Source organism: Cyphomyrmex costatus, unplaced genomic scaffold, assembly GCF_001594065.2.
Source record: "Cyphomyrmex costatus isolate MS0001 unplaced genomic scaffold, Ccosl1.0 scaffold97, whole genome shotgun sequence".
NCBI classification, from domain to species: domain Eukaryota; kingdom Metazoa; phylum Arthropoda; class Insecta; order Hymenoptera; family Formicidae; genus Cyphomyrmex; species Cyphomyrmex costatus.
The window spans coordinates 643890-665490 of NW_017280561.1; the positions used below are offsets into that span (position 1 = coordinate 643890).

At 43.5% G+C, this 21601-nt stretch overlaps 1 protein-coding gene across 1 annotated transcript in view; it reads left to right on the forward strand.

The window, feature by feature from the left end:
* Window positions 1–788: 788 nt before the first annotated feature.
* The window catches only part of LOC108782186 (protein bric-a-brac 2), a 119447-nt gene continuing 98634 nt past the window's right edge, over window positions 789–21601 (forward strand). The window contains exon 1 of the mRNA XM_018550379.1: window positions 789–2097. Coding sequence (XP_018405881.1) covers window positions 1141–2097 — 957 coding nt within the window. The 5' untranslated portion in view covers window positions 789–1140. The remainder of the gene's footprint in view (window positions 2098–21601) is intronic.

Here is a 21601-nt window from a genome sequence, read left to right on the forward strand (position 1 = left end):
GCTGCCGCCGCCGCCGCCGCCGCGAAGCGCTGCGCCGCGCACGGTGCCCACCACTGCCGTTCGAGCGAACCGCCGCCGCGTTGCTGGCCCTCTCAGTCGCGACGCGCTCGTCACGGGGTGCAGATCGTACGCCGTTCGTCGCTTCGACACCCTTCGCCGCGCGCAGCACGCGCTTCTCACGCGGACAGTCGTCGCCGTACGTCGCGCGGCGTTTACCGCGTTCCGTATTCGTATCCGTATTATTCGTAACGCGCGATCTCGTCGTGAAAATCGCCACGTTGCCGTCGTGGTCGTTGTCGTCGCGTTTCGCGGTGGTTGGTGGTGGGTGGTTTGACAGTGAAATCTGACTTTTTTCTCTCGGACAACACGCGCCCTCGACGCGATAGACATTTCGGTGAGACTGAGATAAGTGACAGTAGTTGGCAACTGTTAAAAAAAAAATTGAGAGAGAAAAAAAATACAGCGAAAGGGAGAGCAAAGATCAATCAAGTGTGCCGCGTGGTACATCGAAGTAGGGACGTAATTATCTCTCTCCCCCCCCTCCCCCGTGTCGGGACTGTCCTGATCCCTCGGGAGACTCCCTGTCGTGTATGATGCTTCGTAGGGGGAGACAAGGCGAACTCTAACTCTTTCGGAAGAGCGGTGGAAGTGGATTCAGAGAGTACTCGAGTTCTACGGTATATTCTTATCCGAGCCACGTTTTCGGAGCTAGGCTGAAAAGATGCTCGACCGCGACGTCCCAACGGGACGATGACGCCCGCGTCGATTCGCGTCTGACAGGTCCGCCGCGCACGTTGCCACGAGGCGCGCGGATAAGACACTCGTACTCTTCCCGCGTCATTTCGCGCGGACAACTGGAGGTTTTGCGTGTGGCTGTGCATGTGTGTGTTGCAGATGCGGTCTCGTTGCTGATCCGATCAAGGTGAACGTTGCCGAGAAGCAGAGGCGAGACGCACCACGAGGAGGCGACTGGAGGAAGAGACGAAAAGACGAGGAGGAGGTGGAGGAGGAGGAGGAGGAAGAGGAAAAACAGTGGAGAAAGCGTAAAAGGAAAAGCTCGCCTGGCGAAGTACAGGAAGCCGACGAAGGCATTCCTCTTCGAGAGAGACAAGACGAGCGGAAGCTCCATCACGTGCGATCATGACGCAACAAAGTGGAGCTGGGTCACCCCAGCAGTTCTGCCTGCGCTGGAACAATTATCAGACTAATCTGACCAACGTCTTCGATCAGCTCTTACAGAGCGAAAGTTTCGTGGACGTAACCCTGGCCTGTGACGGGCACAGCGTCAAGGCCCACAAGATGGTCCTGTCGGCCTGCAGCCCGTACTTTCAGGCGCTCTTCTTCGACAACCCCTGCCAGCATCCGATAGTCATCATGAAGGACATCAAGTGGCCGGAGCTCAAGGCCGCGGTCGAGTTCATGTACAAGGGCGAGATCAATGTCTCCCAGGAGCAGATCGGACCGTTGCTCAAGGTCGCGGAGAGTCTCAAGATCCGCGGCCTCGCGGACGTCAACAGCGAACAGGAGCTGACGTCCAGGCCGACTCTGGAGGAGGTTGCGACCGCGGCGATGCAGCGGAAGAAACGTCGCCGGATATCCGGCGATCGCTCGCCATCCGCCAACAGTCCGGAGCGTGTCGGCTCCGGCAGCATCGGCCCCGACGACGACGTCATCGGTAGTAACATCATAGTGCCCGAGATTCACAGCATGGTGCCGTCGACGGCCAGCTCGACGCCGAGATCCCTCGGCTCGCCCAGCACGCCCAGCATCTCCGTCACGCCGCAGATCAACCTGCAGGAACTTCCGGTCTCGTTACCTTTACCGCCACCCCCGCCGCCACCGCCGCAGGGACAGCAGAGCTCGCACCCCCTGCCGACCCACCACGTGCCCGGCCACGTGACTTCCGGTCCGCACGCGCCCGTCAACCACCTGGGCGCCCACGGCCAACAGCTCAGCGTGCAACAGCAGCAGCAGCAGCAACAGCAACAGCAGCAGCAACAACAGCATCATCAACAGGGCGCCGGCGGTCAACCCGGCGCCGGCGACGACCTCGAGATCAAACCCGGCATCGCGGAGATGATTCGGGAGGAGGAAAGGGTGAGTCGAGTTTTTTTTATCTCTCCCTCTCTCTCTATCATCTTTTTCCTTTATCTGTAATAACGCGTGGGAAACAGTTTACTACACTTGATACGTTGCGTTTTTCTCGATAATATACGTTGACGTCTCTGCGAAAATCGTCAAAGAAATGATTAATGCATTAGCCTGCAGAACGCTATGTTAATAGCGTTAAAAGTTACCGAGACGAAATGTGATCACTCTTTTTCCGTGATTCATGTAAGAATTAAATCAAATCTGTGTTGAATGTTAAAAGATTCAAACGTATCGATAATCTTCGTTCTAGATCGTGAAAGAAGCTTTTATGCATAATTGTTATATTACGGCGGTATTTTTAATTATTCGTGCGTGTGTATCTGTGAAAATTATTGCTAAATTAATCTTATCGACAAGAGTGATACTGTTTCTTACGATTAATCCTTTTTCTCGGGATGGACATTTGTCTTTGCACGCGTCGGTGCTAATATGTAATTTTCAATGCAAATTGAACAACAAGAATTCCGTAATTGCACGGAGTGTTGTAATTAGAAGATTTTTATGTTCGCGATAACGTCGAATCACTCGGATATGTATTCCGATGCGCTGAATGTAGCTTTCCTGTTTTTATGTCGGCAGAATATTACTTCTTATCCCGAAGATAAATTAGTAGAAATAATATGCAGGAAGAACAAAAAAAAATCGTTAGAATTATACTCGGCTGTTAACGAGAATAGGATAAAAACACCATTTCCGTCAGAAGTAACGTTAGATCTTCGAGAAATATATGCAAAAATGAACAAAAAGATCGATTTGTTCTACCAGATGATAAAACGTATACTAGATGGAAAACTTGAACAAAGTCCAGGTGTAACGATTAGAAATTTAAGAAATTCATTTTTAATTTAAAGCTCGATGCATTGCCACACTGCGAGCCTAATTTCATTAGATGTTGATTGACGTTAAATAAACGAGCGAATAAATTTCTGCGTCGTAACTGGAAATGTACGCGCACGCGCGTACATTTAAATTTATTCCAATATTGGATAGGATAAATACGAGTAGAGAGAAATATTCCAATATTTGCCCAACATTTAGAAATAATTCGGCAACGCGGGTGGGTCAATTAAAAGTTTTCCTCCGCCGCGCCGCGCCGGTCAGAAACGCGCGCGGTCGCGAATCGAATAAGAAACGTCGGCGTGTTTCTCCGCCGAGCGAACTCCCGGCGAACTTCCCTCTCTCGATCGAAACTTTCGCGCTCCGGCGGGCGGTTAACCCGAAATAATCGCGCGGGAACGTAATTTTTGCCGATAGAAAACAAAGATGTTCCTCTCGTAGCCGCCGAATCGGTCGTTAACGAGATTTAACTCACGTTGTTATTAGGATGCGCGATCCTCGAGGAGAGCGGACGACGGCTACTGCTCTCTACCGTATATATCTACGACACGGTATAATTGGCGGGTCGCTCTGTCGACGGAAAAGTCGCGGACGCACTCGAGACGCGGGACGGTCTCGACACTCTCGACGCCAATTATACGCGAGACGCCGGACGAGTTTTCGCGCCGAAACCGCGTTCTGAACGCGGTCGCGCGAGAAGGGGGGGAAGAGCGGAGGGGGTGGAACACGGCAGAGGGGAAAGAGAGAGAGTCCCGCGCGCTTTTCCGCGGACAGAGGTGGAGGGCCATCCCAATTACCCGGCGATTGGCTTCGACGGTATGCGCTAATTGAGAGTATCAATGAACGTCAATGAGCGCAGTCAATATTTGGCCGGGGTGCATCCGGCCGAGCGTTTTGTAACGTTCTTTTTGTTAAAGCGGATGACAAATATTGACCGCGCTCGTTCGCGTTCGCGCGCGTACGTGACACAAACACGCACGCACGCACGCACGCACGCACGCACGCACGCGGCCACTCGCGCGCGCGCGCGCACGCCTGGGGTATCGACTGTTCTCGTTAATTACATCGGGACGACGGTGTCTCCTGCATTATTTATCGTCCGCTACCGGTGCAAGTTATTAAGCGTGCGGCTAGTTACAAGCCGTTTTGTAACTAGCACGACGACCGCCGGACGTATAGGGGGGCAGGTTGCGCCGACTTAGGCCGAACAGTTAACTTCGCTTAACAAAATAGATTCTCCCTCTCTCTCGGTCGCTTTCAGTAACGTTCACGTTCGTTCCCTTTCGCGCGTGTAATTATGCCGCTTATTTGTACCAATAATACGGATCGGTGTGTATGGACTGTTCGCTATCTTGATTAAATTTAAAGTGATCGTATGCATATATTTCTCCGGTAAAAACTGTTGTCTAGAATTCCACAGTCGGAGATAATCAACACTCTGATGCATTATATTCAAGGTTTATCTTATCCAGATGTATATTACGTATATATTTTATAATTTACATCGACAGCTACGTTTTTACGTTGCTTATGTAACATAATCCGATAAGTGGGATAAAAGTCTTAATATATGAATATCTAACGTTACATGAGAATTCTGTATGAGAGTATCGAGTTCCAAAGCCAATCGGAAAGTTAAATAAGTTTAATTATTATCCTATCCGACGCTGAATGCATCCGCGATCGGCGCAGCGGGATTTATTCGATTATATGGACCGTCAACCTCACACTCGGCGTGTCTTACGTGCATCCAGAAACGTAGCTCGAACGTATAGCGGTGAAACTTAAATGCGAGCACGTTTATAAATTTTTATCCAGGGACTTTCGGGCGATATCCGGGAATGGAAGTACATCGAACGCGACACTGGAAGAGACAAACTTGCACTTGGCGGAGGAGCCGCGCCGCTTACGAGCGTTTACGCGCGGAAAAGCACGGAGCAAGACTGACTCCGCCGCCGCCGCGTCCGTCCGTCCGTCCGTCAGTCGAGTTCAATCTAGGAAATTAAAGTGAGCGACCGGCTCGCGCGCGCGGCATTATTTTCTTTTTTTTCCTCTCTTCTCAGGGCGCGCACGTCGCCGGGCCCCCGCCCGCCCTGCCGCCCCGCCGCGTCACCGCGCCGCACACCGTGACGTAATCCGCTATATGTATATAATGGTTATAACATTCCGCGGAATTCCATTATGTTAACGCAACCACGTTCCAATTCTCCGGGTATGCCTGCCTGACTGCCTGTGTGCCATGTATCGTAAATGCGCGCCGTTGTAGTATCGCAACTATTCCGCGGTGCCTTTCCGATTAAAATACCTAATTGATGCGGGCGAGAGGAGCCAATGGCGGATCCAAGCGGAATGCCAAGCCGCGAGAGCGCTGCCAAGCACCGTCGACGTGGAATTTTTTTTCTTACGGGACGAATAAGAGAAAGAAAGGAAGCAGAGAAGAGGGAGAATAATTATACAAGTAGATGAAATGAAATAAAATGTAATTATGCAGATTGCAGTAAATGGACGGAATGCGTCGCTATTTCTAAGAAAAAGAGAGAGAGAGAGGGTAGGGGGAGGATGGAGGGGGGAGGGAGGGAGACAGAGAGGCTGAGGAACTTGTAGAAAAAGAGAAAGCGATGTTTTCATTTATATAAACAGTATATCAGTATTAGCGTGAAAGTTCTTGGATTAATTTATTCAAGATAAAAAGAAATGCAAGTCCGTAAACCACGAAGGAAATGATGAAGTAAGTCGGGAGAAAAAGTGCGGGCGAATAGCGCGCGCGAGATGCTCGTTAGATTACTGACTTGAGCGCCCGAGAGTTTTATTCTCCTTAAATCTAATTCTAATAACTTTATATTCTTCATTGAGGAACGAAATTCTCGAGCGTACAGCGACGGCCGTTCCCGCGCAACGGTCTTGCGATACGTCAAGAAGAGTTTCATTGCCGAAGGTCGGTTTCTCGATGACGCAAGTCTTATCGTCGAAGTATACAAAGTGTTTTTTCGTAGTAGAGAAGATTATTTATATTTTTTAAAAAAAGAAGATATTTCTCTATTATATACGCACACGAAGTGTAGGATTCAAAGTCCATTGTAAAACATATGTATATAAACACGTCGATGACGAAATAACTTGTACTATACGAAAATTTTATCGAATATCACGATTGAACTTCTGTCGATGATATCCAACGCTTTACCGCGACGTATTTCGATGAATGTGTTGACCGAAACGCCCTTTCGTCTCTTCTCTCTGACGTGCGAAAGATTATCGCATGTGCGTAACAGATTTGTCGATTATTATGGCTGGTATTTCATTGCCAATAAGTTTCAATATTTTATCGGTCACACGTTTAATCCACAGACACATTAATGTAAATAATGTAACGAAAAAGCGTGTCCCCCTCACGTTTCCTAAAAGTAGCGCTCGACCTTCCGTATCTCGTTGAAAATTGGGGAATCAACAGAGGGAGCGTCCGCTGAGTTATGAATCGCCCGCCTCCGGCGGCAAAAACCGGAGACAGTAATTATTTATACTTCGAACGGGCCCAACGAGATCCAAAGGGGGCTCACGACGACGACGTATACACGGCACACATTACGCGGTATAAATATAAATTATATTTCACCTGACGCGCGTGGGCCCGGCGATGCGTCTTCTACGATCGCTTAATCGTGCCCTAATCGCATCGATTAATCGTGCATGTAATCGTTCACATACCGAGGAACAGGTTTTCGCGATTATTCACTATAAAAGAAACGTTATTAAGTAGCAATTTAATATTTTTAGCCGATGGTGAAATATGCGGCTTTCGTAATGAATATAGCGTTCAATAATTTGACACACTTGCTAAATAAGATCGAATCTCGATAAATTCATACTGTCAAGGATATTTAGTAAATTTGTTTTTTAAGATACGAGAGCTCGTTAAAAGTTCAAAGTAGATAGATGGTTTAAAGATACAAGTTGGTAAATGGGATACTCCAAACACCACCAAAAATTTTAATTTTAGTTATAGTATGTTCTTCATTAGTATATTATGTAAATTTATATTAGTTATATCCTTACGAGAGACGGAGGAATGTAAAAGTAATGAACTTTTGAGGGTATCCCAAAACCGTCTGTATTATCGACTAAATCATATAATCAAATTCTAGAATTAAAATATACGCATTAATGTTTGTGAAATGAAATTTATGCCGAGAACAAAAAAAATTTCGAAATTGCGATCTTTACCATTTCTCAGTTATTCAATATGGCAGAGCTGTAAACACGTTGTGACAACATTTGTTTCACATAAAAGCTGTACAATCTCAATTGTATTCACTAATAATAATATTTCACAGACTAGTAGTTTACACGAAAAAAATAACGTCGAGTTCTAAGAATTAGACTTAGACATCTGGTAACAATTAAAATGTTGTTGTTGTATGACAATTTATGCACATGAGTGCGTGAGATATTGAAATGGTAGCAGCAGTACGTAGTGACGTGTGTCAATGACACGTAAATCGCTTGTGTGTAAGCTCTATACTTACACTATGACGACTTTAGGATCTTTTTAAGACTTCTGGGCACATCTTCTGGGCGATACTTTTTATTTCTCCTTTCTAGAAGGAAGAGTCTGAAAGGAACCTGTACCTGGCCTACCTACTTAAAAATTAAATATCATTCCTAGAATATACATATTATATCTACCTACACGAGAGATTTCTTAGATTTGAGACGGAAATGATAAAATAATAAAGACGTTAAAATAACACAAATTATGCTGTGTGATTTCTGGGCATAATCGCCGAGGCTCGCTCCGTCGGAAATGGACTACGAAAAGCGCGATGCTCGGGAAGGGTGACGACGAGGGGGAGGGAGGGAGGGCAGCGAGCGCATCCCCCGAAAAGTGTACACAGTGTACAACACGAGAAGCAGCAAAGCGTGATCACGCGGTCGGTGGAGCTCGAAAGGGCGGGTCGAAAAAAATTTAATCTTCCCTCGCATTATCCTTTTTGGCAATAACGGCTTTACCTCCCGGCTCGTCCTGCCCTGCCATCCTCGTCCTCCCTTTCTCTCTCTCTTCCTCTTTGTTCTCTCTCTCCCGTGTTCGGTGACTCGAGAGCGAGAAAGAGACAGGAGTGAGAGTGTGAGAGAGAGAGGAGCAGGGAGACCGGCGGGAGAGAACGGATCCCCGACGCGTCGGCAGAGAAAAAAGTCGCGAAACAGTAAATCGTGAATTGTAGTAACCGAGCGCCATTCATCCTGATACACCGGATGTGACTACATATTTCCTTCGTTCCGTTTAAATTAGTGTTTTTGCCCGGCGCGGCCTTGATTGTGTTTTCGCGCGTCTCGCACGCTCTCTCGCGCGTGTGCAAGTGCATCTCGCGCGCTCGCGGTATGCATCCCGTATCGGCAGGCGGCACACAATCGCTGCCGTTTCTGCCTCTGCGTTCGTCGTTGTCTCCGTGCATGCACACGTGCGATATGCGTGTGTATACCGGCGAGATCGTAACGCGCGCGTAAAAACGCGCACACGTCGATGTCGGGTCGCGTTGATCAACGCGTAACGTAAGCGATACATCAGGAGACCGAGAGAGGATCGTCCCGACGGGATTCAAAATTGAAAAGCCCGGCCCCCGATGTATTAAAATGCGCGCGTTACCCGCGCCCATCCATCCCTCCCGTCGTCTCGTCCACCTCCTTTCGGCCCTCCGTCCAGAAAACGATCGCGATACGAGCGGCGCGGGCCCCGGTATCGCTCGCGTCGCGCTCAGAAGTCGATTACCGTGCTGTCAGAAGTGATCGAGAGGATCCCCCTTGCGCTTTTTGACACGTATCGACGTTGCCCCGGTACGATTTCGGATCTCCGTCGGTCGCTTTTCATGTATACTTCTGCTCTGATATCAGCAAAGAAAATTTCCGATTCTAGGAAAGCCGCTTTTAATTTCATTAAAGCCCGGTTTTGCTGCTTCACTTGTGGTTAGACTCGTGAAACGACGACAAAAAATTGTATTTTTTATCTACGGTTGATCATACTGAATTGTCAGTTTGGTCGCGAATAATTTTTTTAGGTTACCACAGCGAAACCACTAGTTTCTAAACTATGAAACACGATTTTACGAGTTAATTTTATACGTCATCGTCAAATTAGAAAAGTCAAGGTCTGATAAACTATATACAAGTTAATCGGATAATGAAAAACTAGGCTCGACTTTCTACCAATGTAGAAATTATACGTAACTTTAATATTTCGATTTAATTTGCTCGTTATTTTCCCTTAATTCTTAGAACTAGGAAAAGGTGAAAAGTAAGTGAGACGGAGATCAAAATTAATCTCTGGATTAGTAAAAATGGAAATGTGTTAAATTTCCATAACTGACTTTTGGTAATGAAAAATGAGAGCCGATGTTCGACAAGCGGATTGTTTGGAATTGAATTCTCTGCTGCTACATTAGAGAGTTCCCCGCTAGACGTTTATAATTTAAGAATAAGATGAGAATACAAAGAAATATAACGTCACTTTCTCCTTGCGTTTTCGTAAGATTAATCGCTTAATTAGAATTAAAATCCTCTTGACGCGCGCTTCCTCCGACAGAGATTCCTCCGTCCGTTTCTCACGGGCCGACCCCGCACTTATACTTACAAAGTAGACGGCGCTCTCTCTCTCTCTATATCTCTTTCTTGGTCCAGTTCCTGGCTTTTATTGCGCGCGAGTGCGCCACGTTGGCGCACGCAAGGCGCGCACGCGATAGCCCAAGTTTTTCGTAGACACACGCGCGTTACGCGACACGGCGAAGAGCCGCGGGCTCTCCGGGCAGGCCAGTCTTTTTCTCTCTTCGTGGCACACGTCGTCACTCACGGTCACGCCGTCGTCCGTCACAAGGACGAGTCGGAAGAAATTGGTAGCCACGCCACGCCACTCCACTCCGCAGCCCGCGCGAGATCTCGAAAGTAGGTAGATGAGGACCATAGCCTTCCTCCTCTGTCCCGGCGTGTATTACGTAGCGATCCTTTCGCCGCTCGACGGAGGACTATTTTATAATAAGGGCCGGGGCTTCGCGTAATGGTATGTATTTTAAATATTTCGAAAATTGCCTTCCTAGGAAACTCCTCGCATAATGGCAATACTTGGAATATAATCCCGGGGTAACCGGACCGCATAGGCGCCCGAGCACTTAACTTCTCTCACAGTCCCTCCCCGCCGCCCCGCTTCGCTACCGAGGGAAGCCCCCTCTTTTTTATCTCTTCTCCAAACGATCCTTTTTCCCCTTTTCTATTTTTATTTTTTTTTTCTTCCTCCCTCTTTCGACGTCCAGCGCGAGCGTTTCTCGTCGCTTTCCTTCCTCGCTTCGGAAATCGTCTCGCGTTGGGTTAACCGGACTCTGGATATATTCCGTGGGATTTATCTCCGCGGAATCATTGCCGACTGGCAGTATCGGAATAATACACGCGCAGGGTAGACAGTATCTCAGATCTGCTCGCGTTTTTCCTTTCATCTGCGGATTCCTCTTTTCACGATCTACTCTCACAACTTTGTAATACTCCACTTTAAATATTTTTCCAACGATTGCTCATGTTAAAATTTTCCATTAAAGTTCCTTTAAAATGGGACGTAGAATAATATTTTATTACCTATGTTTCCTTCGCCAGATTTTAATCTTCGATGATAAATGAATTACAATTCAGCCGGTAGTTTTTAATTTCTACAATATATCGTCTCAAAATATAGACGAAGAATTTCTTTCTAATGGCACTCTAAAAAATATCGGTGTGGACCATACCTAAGAGTTTCACCGTGTCGGTGTTACATTTTACTGCATCAACGTGATATGGATTTTAAATCTATGGTGTTAAATCCGTACCGATATTTCTTAGATTGTACAGATCTTTGAAATATTTTGTACACACTGAACTTGTATACACACTTTGAAAGACCGAAGAATCGCCGCGACTCTGTTTCGACTCTCGCTTGAGAAAGTATCTCGATGCAATTTACCTGCGTCCGAGTTTCTTTACGATCCTTTATTTTCCACTTTGCGAAATAACCTCGCCTTCTATCCGTTTAGAAACCAGGGATTTTCGCTGAAAACCGCATTCCGTGGAATCATCTTTTATGATATTTCTGATGCGAGAGATAATCACGAATAACATATATACTCTACGTGTAACTGTTATTTTCAGCGTGAAATGCGATTTCGATTGGCTTTCGTTTTTATCGAGCATTCTCTAAATAGGTTTAGAAACGAATAAAGGAATGAATCTCCGATATAATATCTTCACCGCGAAACAATTGCGGATTAATTCCTATCGACAAAAAAATGGCCGTCAGAGTTATCGTTGGCCCAAGTGGAGCTTGGCTCCGCGCGGAAGCTATTGTACTTTCTCAGACACTTTAAGAAATTCGATAAATCGCGTCCCGTCCTTCCCTAACGGAGAGAAAGGCAGAGAGAGAGAGAGCCTCGTATCGACGTCGACGCTCCATTTTTCCAGAGCAGTGGTTACGTTAAGGCGCGCGTTGAAAATTGCAGAAGAATTCGCCTCAAGTGGCGGCTCCCGAGTGCTCGGGAAGTCGAAAGTTACCCTGAAATCCGCGGTCTGGTCTCGGTCCCGCGGGAGGCGGCGACCTTCGCGGCGTCGCTCACTCGGGGAATGCATTATTTCGCGGCATGGAAATGCCCTCGAACCGGAAATCGATGTCGGATCGCTTAAGTAATACGCCGGGAAAACGCGACCGTTTAACGTTCCCCGTATTTTCCCCTCAACGACGACGACAACGACGACAAGCGTTTCAAGCGAAACCCTGACGGGCTGGAGGGAATCGTGTAGGGTAAACCGCGATGGGGTTGGAGGAATCAAGTAGCGGGAAAGAGAGAGGGAGAGAGAGGGACAGGCGGTCAAAAAGGGAGGGAAAAGATCCGCTCGTTGATAAAAGTTGTATGTGCGTCCACCCGGAACGTCCGCGGAGCTGTTCGTGAAACATTCAAGCCGGACGACGGCTCGAAAGACGCTCCCGCCGACTTGAAATTCCCGCAACGACCTCTCCGTAATAATGTAACGACCGCGGTGTACCGTACGGCCGACCTCCGCGCGCGCGCGCCTCGCTCTTTATCGTCCAATTCCCCAGTCGCGATTTTCACGACGGGACGGTGTCCCCACTTTGAATTTCTGTGCCGGAACACGGCATTTACAAATATCGACATCCGGGATGAAGGACGATTATCAACGATTTAGCTTGATATCGAGTTAAAGAATAAAAGGATGGACTCTTATACTCGACACAGCAGCGATTACACTTCATTCTCCATAGCGATGCAAAAATCTGTACTTACTGGCGTTTCTTTTCGATTATTTTTATCAAGATACCTACATTTTAATTGTCATACTTTACGACGTTGTCGGTTCTTTCAGATTAATTCGATTTTTCCCATTTAATTTATGTTTTTAATTAAAAAAAAAATACTAAGTATATTTTAATAAGAATGATCGCAAGGACTCTGCACAAATTAAACGGAATAGTGGCTTCTCAGTTAAATATACATACACGTGCAATACGGCGTATTGCAAGTGCATAATTTTTTTGACAAGAGCAATCATATAATTTTTTCACATTATTTAGTTGATTTATCTCATTATTTTGTTTAGTAGAGAAAAGTATTTTTCAGTCTAATTAAGTCCAAAATAGCAACTTTTAAACTTTCTCTAGTAAAATCTGCTTATTTTTTATGATTATACTTATGGATACTTTTGAGCAGCATCTCATAAATTATAAAATATCACAGTTTCAACTAATTTAAAACCATTTTTTTTTATATAATTAGTGCTTTTTGGTGTTCTCTTTGCACATATAACTCAAAGAACAGTTAGTGCATATAATTAGCGTTCTTTGCAGATGTAACTTGAAGAAAACAAATTGTTTGATATCTTTGACAAAGAAATTTATATTGAGTGGCTGATTCATTGTTAATTTCAAATCAATATTTAGATGATTGAAATTAAATTATGCAGCTTTTTGTGCATTCTTGTACGTTGTAATTGAGTCGGAGGTGAAAAACACGCTTTCCTGATATCCAAAGTCTTGGCGAGCCCTGATAGACGTATTGCGCGCCCTTGACGTCCGATCAGTTACGAGTTAATCTCAAAGCGAATCGCTGCCGCTAAGAAAGGCTGCGCGTGCGCGCGCGCGCCCGTTTATCGGGGATCGTTTAATCCCTCCCTCGATTTCTGGCGCTATGCGAAATTCCACAGAACGGCCGGTTGCGTGCACCGGGTTCGATCAGAAATGCAACATAGAGGTCTGTTTCTGATGCTACAACGACGACGGCAACATAGAAAAGTAGAGAGATGAGGGAGGGTTTCTTTATCATTCATCATCACGCACAGTCATCGTTCCGGAAAAATGGCGATTTTGTAGAGCGAGTTCAGTAATCTCTCTCTCTCTTTAACTTCCTCTGAGAATCGCTATGTGTGTTATCTTCGTTCGACGACGACTTGAACGTAACTAACGTTTCTGGACGTTTCACGCATTCATTATCTCGATATTTAACTTTACGAATACTTGCATGCAAATTTAGGTAAAAGAGAAAAAAGAATTGAAGGAGAGGAAATTTAATTCGCTCTCGCGCGACGAACTCAGGACCGACGCGCCGCTTCAGAATTTCAATAACGATCGGGATTGCGCCTATCCCGAAAGAGTTAAAAGCGTCTCATCCCTTATTTACATAACCCATTTTTGCAACCTCGGCTTTCGAAACGACCAAATTTGCCAGGCGATCTAACTTTTACGATCGCATCCGATTTCCGAGCATACGCGACTCGTTCTCTTTCTCCCTCTCTCTCTCTCTCTCTCTCTCTTTTTTTTTTTTTTTCAAGTTCCGTCGAACGAACGTTGCTGGAACGCTATCGCGACGGCGGGTCGGAGGGTCAGGACAAGGGGGTGGGTTTCCATTTCGAAAATGCGGCGCAGAGGACGGATCTCCGCGCGATGTACGGCAGGCGACAGCTCCGGCGAGCTCGCGGTAAATCAGAAATTATCTTGCGTCGCGTCCGAGTTGCGCTGCCTTTTCCCATCGAAACTCGCATAAATACCGGACTAGAACGAGCGACAGAGACGGCGGGTGGAAGTAGCGAAAGGGAGAGGAGCAGAGAGCGGTCCTTGCAGTCGGGGCGGCCGGCCTGCACGATGCACCCGCTGTCGCGTGTACGTGTGCATATGCAGGACGACACGCGTGCACGTATATACAGCCGTGTTGTATACGGTGTGTCCTGGGAACACAGTATAGTGCATGTTACAGTGAGGAATAATACAGAAACATGGCAAGAATTTTATCTCAATACCTCGCCAGTCGGTCGAGAGATTCTCATGATGTGAACAATTAGAGATTATCAAGTAATTTTGCTACCGAAAGAACTGTTCTTAATTGCTTTAATTTTAAACGGATTTTGTTTTAATAGAATTGAATTTTTTCATTTAATACTGAAATTAAAAACTTTCCTAGTATTATACAATCGGAGAAAAAAAAAAGAATCAACTTCAAAGAAGAAGAGAATCGTTCTAGAAAAATCACGTTTCACACATACACGTTCATGTTCTGTTAAGTGGTTCTTACTTATAAATAAAATTATAATAAAAGCGAACAATTAACTAAACATAAAGAACCTCGCACTAATTAAATGGAAAATTTGAGTTTTCACGTATAATCGACGTATAATTTTACTTGTGTGATAAACAGAAGATGTTAGAGGCACAAAACTCAATAACTTTTTAAGCTACGTATGACGTTAAAAATGTTTTGTGTGCACAAATTTTACATCTTTGATATACCATCGCTTCTAAACTATATCCGTTATTGAGTCTTGCATACGACATCTTTTATTCAACACATTCTATGTGAAAACCAATTCGTTTCGCTACATTTTTATATAAACTAGCACGAGATCCTTCCGAAGAAAAGATATTATCTTACTATAGTATTGCTTTAATAGGTATCGTAATTTTATCTTAACGAACAATTCTATCGATAATGACGAGTCTTAATAATGTATAACGATTCGCTATACATTCACTGCGTCTCTTCATTCCAGCTGACTGTTCCACACTTAAGATTCGCGGTGCTCGTTCTCGGACACCCTGTACAGACGCCCGTACACACACACACACACACACACACACACACACACGCGCGCGCGACTCTGTGCACGCGCACAGCCGCCCCCGCAGATATATATTAATACGTGGACTGCACGTCGCGGTACGCGCGACTTGATGGACGGATGACCGGACCATTCCGCAGATTGCTTCGCTCCCGATTCCGACCGGAAGGAGATTTATAACCTCTCGTCGTTATCTGCGCGAGCGAGCGAGCGAGCGGGTTGACGAGAGAGCCGTACGCTTCTCTACCTACCTATATCTACCTCCGCTCCTCGTTCCGCTCGATCAGCGATCGATCAGCGAGCCGTGCGCGCGATCACTCGTCGTCCTTTGAACTCCTGCCAGAGCGCGACGGGAACCGACGAGCGAGGGTGGCGGTGGAGGAGGAGGAGGAGGAGGAGGAGGAAAAAAAAAGAGTTCACCCCCGGTAGATGATAGCGCGACGCGTTCGTAATTTTTTCTCCCGATCGCTCTTTCGGGGGAACGCGGTACCTTTTACGCGCGCGCGAAGCTAACTCTTCCAAACGGAATTCCGCCACAACTGCCGGCGGAGAGTTGTGGCACTTGAGAGTATATCGCTCGGCGGCACGCCGAAGAGCAAAATGAGAGGAGAAAAAAAAAACGGAAACAGAAAAAAGGGGGAAAGAATATTGAGTAAGAAGCTCTCCCGCAGGCGAGCTAACGCCGCGTACGCTCAAGTTAGTTACTTATCGGATAAATATAGGAATATATTTCTTCCTCCGTTGCGCACAACAAATGATAAGTAAATATTTCATAAAAAGCGATGTTGATAGCGATATTTGTTTAACACATACGCCTTACACGTATGTCGCAGTTTTAATATTGAAATATTAAGAATATATTTCAAGCATTTTTTAATATTTAACCGACGTCTAATTTAATACTCATCTAGAATAATGTCGTAGTTTTTTTATTACTTGGTGCAATTTAACGAATCTTGAGAACATTCGCGAAGTAAAATGATAAGCGAGCTTTATTAAAATCGTGATAACTTCAAAGTGATATATATATTTGAATTCATGTATGTAAGAAAATAATTCCAAAGATAATTGTAAGATTACGAAGATAAAACAAATAGGTATACTGTGTCCCCGCAAAAAAAAAAACGTGATACAAGTAAAAATTATATAATTGTTTTGAAGAGAACGAAAAATAATACACATTTTTAAATTAATTATTTAGAGTAGTTATTAAACCAGTTAATTAGAGCTAATTGCGAAAGATTGCTCGTTCGCGTTTCAGACCTATAAGTGTCTAATGTAAATATTAATTTTGTCATATTAGACTTCTAAAAACTACTCCTGATTTGAGTTATGTCATTTTACTCGTTTTCAGTTCTTTTCCATTTTCTATCTGAATTCAAGTTGCATCGCTTCCTAAGAGTCAATATATTTGGAACACAAATCACACATAATACGAAATTCATAAAATTGCAACTCGTGTTATTCCTGATGTTGCGAGGGTGATATAAATGTATATTAAGGAAGTTAGACACTCCGCAGTTACCGTGACGTTGTCCGACGTCTCTCTCCCAGGCCTCTTCCTTTCAAATTCCTTCGTCGCACTCGCATAATAGTCACTCGCGAAAGTACGATTAATTACGACGCGCGCTAATCACGCCAGAATGCGACGATCACACGGCGCTTTGCACGGCACTCCCGGTGCTATTAATCGCATACAACGCGCGTTCACTACGTCGTGAAGAACAACGCGCGAGATATTTGCCTCACGGGTGCAGGATCGTCTCAATGCGAGCTGTCGCTAATTAAACTCGCGATCTGATAATGTCGCGTTAATTTTAATAATCGTAGGTAATAATCGTGAGACACGATAAACACTTGTCATCAGCGATGGAACGGTAGTACGATGATGATACCATGTAAGACCCCACAAGTGTCGATCGCACGAGTGTTTACATCTACTCGATACAATTCTTTGTATACGCAAAGAATTTGTTCGACGTACAATAACATTCAACGTACCTATAATAAGATAGGAGCGTACAAATATTCCGCTTCTCGAGTTTCATTGCTGTTTTGGTTTAATTACATACATACCTATATGAGGTACTTTCATTACTCAAACAACCCGATCCGTAACACATATTCTCGTAAGACTTATGAGAACTTTTAAGTGCTTGTACCTTTATACAATATCTTTACAGACAGCTTCTTACTTTAGCCATAAGATTTACAAGAAATCGTAAATATTTGCTAACAATCGTACGTCTTACGATACATACGCATAAAATTGGAATACTATAAGTCATAAGTTCTTACAAGTTTTACGAGAACAAGTTACAAGTCGATTCTGCTTAGAATCGACCGATTAATCTCCGGAGCTGATGTCAAAATCTGTAACACATTTCCTGTCGGGTCTGTGAGATTTATTTAATTTATAATGCACCAATTGTTTAATTTCGAGAAATCGAAATAACACAACTCGTATAAAGAATAATGTGAAGAGTAAGTTCATTTTAATAACAATAATTCTCGAGATTGCAAATGTAACATAAAGAATATAATTGTGAGTGCAATCCTGAACAATTAACTAGCCGCGATAACGTCAGCTTGACCTTAAAATGAATTGTGGCTGATCGAACAGTGGCTTAATAATTTTTTTCGAGTCATTTGAAAGTCATGATGACTGTATGTTTTGCTTAGGAATAGACTCACCGTTATCTCCGAAGGGATATAATTAAGTGAATCCAATAGACTCACCATCAGATCCGTAGGATTAAAACAATAAATCAATTTAAAAAATTAAAATATTTTTATTACATTAAGAATATTTCTACACATTTTAAATTATATAATTATGTATATTTTATTTGTCTATGTATTTTAAGTTACAACATTATACCGTATTGTTATGTTATTTTACATTAATAACTGTGTTGACTCTAATATCCTCCTTATTATATCATCAATTCTACTTAAATCAGTGAAAAATTCAAAGTGTATTCGAATCGAAGCGGGAATAATTATTGCTAATAAATGTTAAACAATGACAACTTAAAATTTCTATCGAGCAAGCTGTGCGGAATATTTGCTTTGATAATCTTAGTACACACGTGAATTGTTAATAGCGGAAGTTAATTAATCGCATAGCTCGATACTCGAGCTAATTGTTTGTAGGAAGTAGTCACGTTTGGCGTCTCCCGGTGCTTGACGCGATCGCGATTCGATAGGACATCCGACGACACCGCGGGAGCGATGCTCGCTATGCCAACTCGAATCTCGCAACGTGAATGACAACAACGTGCGACAGCCTTGCGTATACGCGACAACGTTATAAGTTACCAAAACAAATACCAAGGCCATACACCAGACAAATCTCGCTGCAAAATATATTTAACGTACTACGGAATAACTATAACTATGCCGAATATATTCTTTCCGATATATATTTTGACTTCTCAACTATAGATTTGGAATTTATAGGAGACCGCCACTTATTTTGTAATTTTAATCAATTATAGATCCGTTCTTTATAGCTGAATTAGTAGGTATGCACTTATCGTACTAAAAATAAAATATATATATTTGAAAAGAATATATATATATATTTGAAATGTAGTGAATGCAAGATAGAAAGTTTTAGTGAAATCTAACGAGCGACAAAGAAGAGGGAGGCTCTATGTTTTGTTTTCAGAAAAAAACGATCAAAACTTGATTCTGTATATACAATTAATATTAACAATACAAGAAAATAGAAGTACTTTTTACAGAGTGGGAAACATTTGTCGATAATACTATATACATATATATATATATATATGTGTGTATGTGTATTTTTTTCTAAAAATGGGACTGTTTGAAGGTTTTTATATTCTCTGATATATATGATGTCCACAATTAAGAGTTAAATTAATTTTAATGCTGAATCGTCCTTATGTAATTTACACTTTATTTAGTGGATCTGCATCGCCTATAATGAAGGTAAAAATTAATTCTGTTTGATCGTTTTAAAATGGAGATACCGCTGTTATATAGGATACTAATTGATGGAAGAATTTGTTTCAATCTGATCTGTATGTATATAAATGTGTATTGCCAATGACAAATTTTAATTGTTACATGCAAATTTTTTTTATGCAATTTGAATGGTTAGCATATGTTATTTATCCTAAAGAAAATTAATAAATATAATATATGACTTGAAGAATCACATTTATCTTTTTTTATTTTGATCGAAAATTTTTTTATGCAAATTAACTTATTTTTATATATTTCTGAATCACTATACAAGATAAATCTCAGGGAATTAAATAAATTATAATTTTAACAAATCGAATAAAATCACGATAAATAATATCACAATTTTTAATTAAATATTATCTTTTTTTATAATTAAAATCACTTAATTTTTCACTGTTCTCGAGAAATAAATTATAAAAAAGGATAACAATGAAGTAATATTTATTAATTCTTTTACGATTGAAAAGAAGACGGACTCGATTGTCTGAATTTTGATTAATTTTAAATGCTTATCACCGAAGAACTGCTGTGACCTCGACATTTTTCTGAAGATTTTCGGTACTCGCGACAAAACATTCAATTCCCATATTACACGCTCTATACGATAAATAAAATTTTTATTAAAAACTAACGTGCATAATCATAATTTGATTATAATTGGGCGATATTCTTTTGTCTCCTACGGGATAGGAGGGACAAAATGTAATTGAAGCTCGGATGAGTGAAATTGGACTTTTCATTAAATTGAGCGACAGCGTAGAGTTTCTTTGTATCCGTGCTTATCAACCTCCACCATACAAGGTAGCGATTGTTGATCGCTTCAGTTGCGCGTATGAAATACGAAACGCCTGCGTCAAAGGATAAATCAAAGGATTAATTTATAGTATTCAATTACAAAGGGAAGAATTACACGTGGCGAGAGGAACGGGTGCGCGCGCGATCGTTGCACCGCGACAGTGCACTCCGGCGCTGACGAGGGGGTGAAAGGGGGGGAGGGAACTCGGCCAAGGGGCCCGTTTTTTTTTTTTTAGAACCGGACGAGGGTGGAGGGGAGGGGGATCGTCGCGCACATGCCTGAAAAACGCGAGCGTCACGATAAATTAGATTTAATGACTGTCGCAAAAAAGCGCGATATGAAAGTCGGACGCGCGGGACGAACCGATAGAAATTAAATTCTAGGATATTCGATTACGGTACCGGCAGCAGCCCAGGCCCACCTCCACCCTCGCTTCGTTCCCCTCCCCTTCCACGCCGTCCTCGCCGATGAAACCCTCGTCGTTCGTTGCTACACATCCGGGCGCTTTCGCCCCGGCGCTGACATCGAGCCGAAAATAGAAAAAAAAGAGTAGGAGGGAGGGAGAGAGAGAGAGAGAGAGAAAGAGAAAGAACCTCCCCAGGAATAATGGGCGCGTGCAACCTGCGGAAATAATAGATGCAATAATGCCCCGCCTCCGTAATCGCCGTATAGAAATTTGCGCGCATCTCTGTCCCCTATATCTCCGTCCTACCCCGCGTCCCCTGACCTTTTTTATTCCCGCGAGTCGGCCGGCTTATAATTTCGCCTAATGGGATATCAAGGGCGAGACTTCGCGGACATGTCCCGTCATCCTTCGCCGTGCGTACGGATTTTCGCGAAAATATTTTCACGTGCGTCGCATCCAAGGCTGTGTCTATATAGTTTTTGAGTAACGTCGAACACTGAATATGAGTCAGCGACTTTTTTCAGGCGAAGAGAGACGAATTTACTAATTTATTTTTATTTTTTACGAAAGGCCTATCAGAAAAATTTCTGATTGAAAATGAACGAGCCAGTAAGATTCTTATCGTATCCATCACTATTCCGTCATTAGTATCGTAATTAGACATCTGGTTGTCTGAAGAACTGTAGATTTAATCAGAATTATTTAAGCGAATCAACAAATGACTATGCACATTGCAATTATTTGATATTTAATCTGAGACAATTTATAGCAAAGCTTATAAAATTATATCCGACGCGATTTTTTAAAGTATAATAACATAAATACTTGTAAATACATTCGTTATCGTAAGAAATGTATCTCTTACGAAATCAGTCTTATCAGCGTGTATCGTTAAATTTCCATCGCGCAGTATTTCCACATATCAGGATACGTTTTCTTTTCCTATGCATGAGATAATTGAAAATGCGCTGCTTCGTATTCTTGGTGAAAATCTGGTAAGCGGGAAAAGTACAGTTCCTCGTATCTTTAAGTCTTCAAGTGTATCGGGAGAGGCGCGGAAGGCGACGGACGCGATTCCATTCATTTCGCGCGAATTGATCGAGATATCACGAAGATTAATCGACGCGTCGGTACAAGACGAGCGCTTTACGTATTTATATATTCTAGCGTGGCTGAGTCACGCGTCCATGCGTGTGCGCGCGCGCGTGCGAATTTGTTCGCCAGCTCGGCGAATGTTAATATACAAGCGTTGCCATTAGACGGCAGAAATATAATTTCGTTTA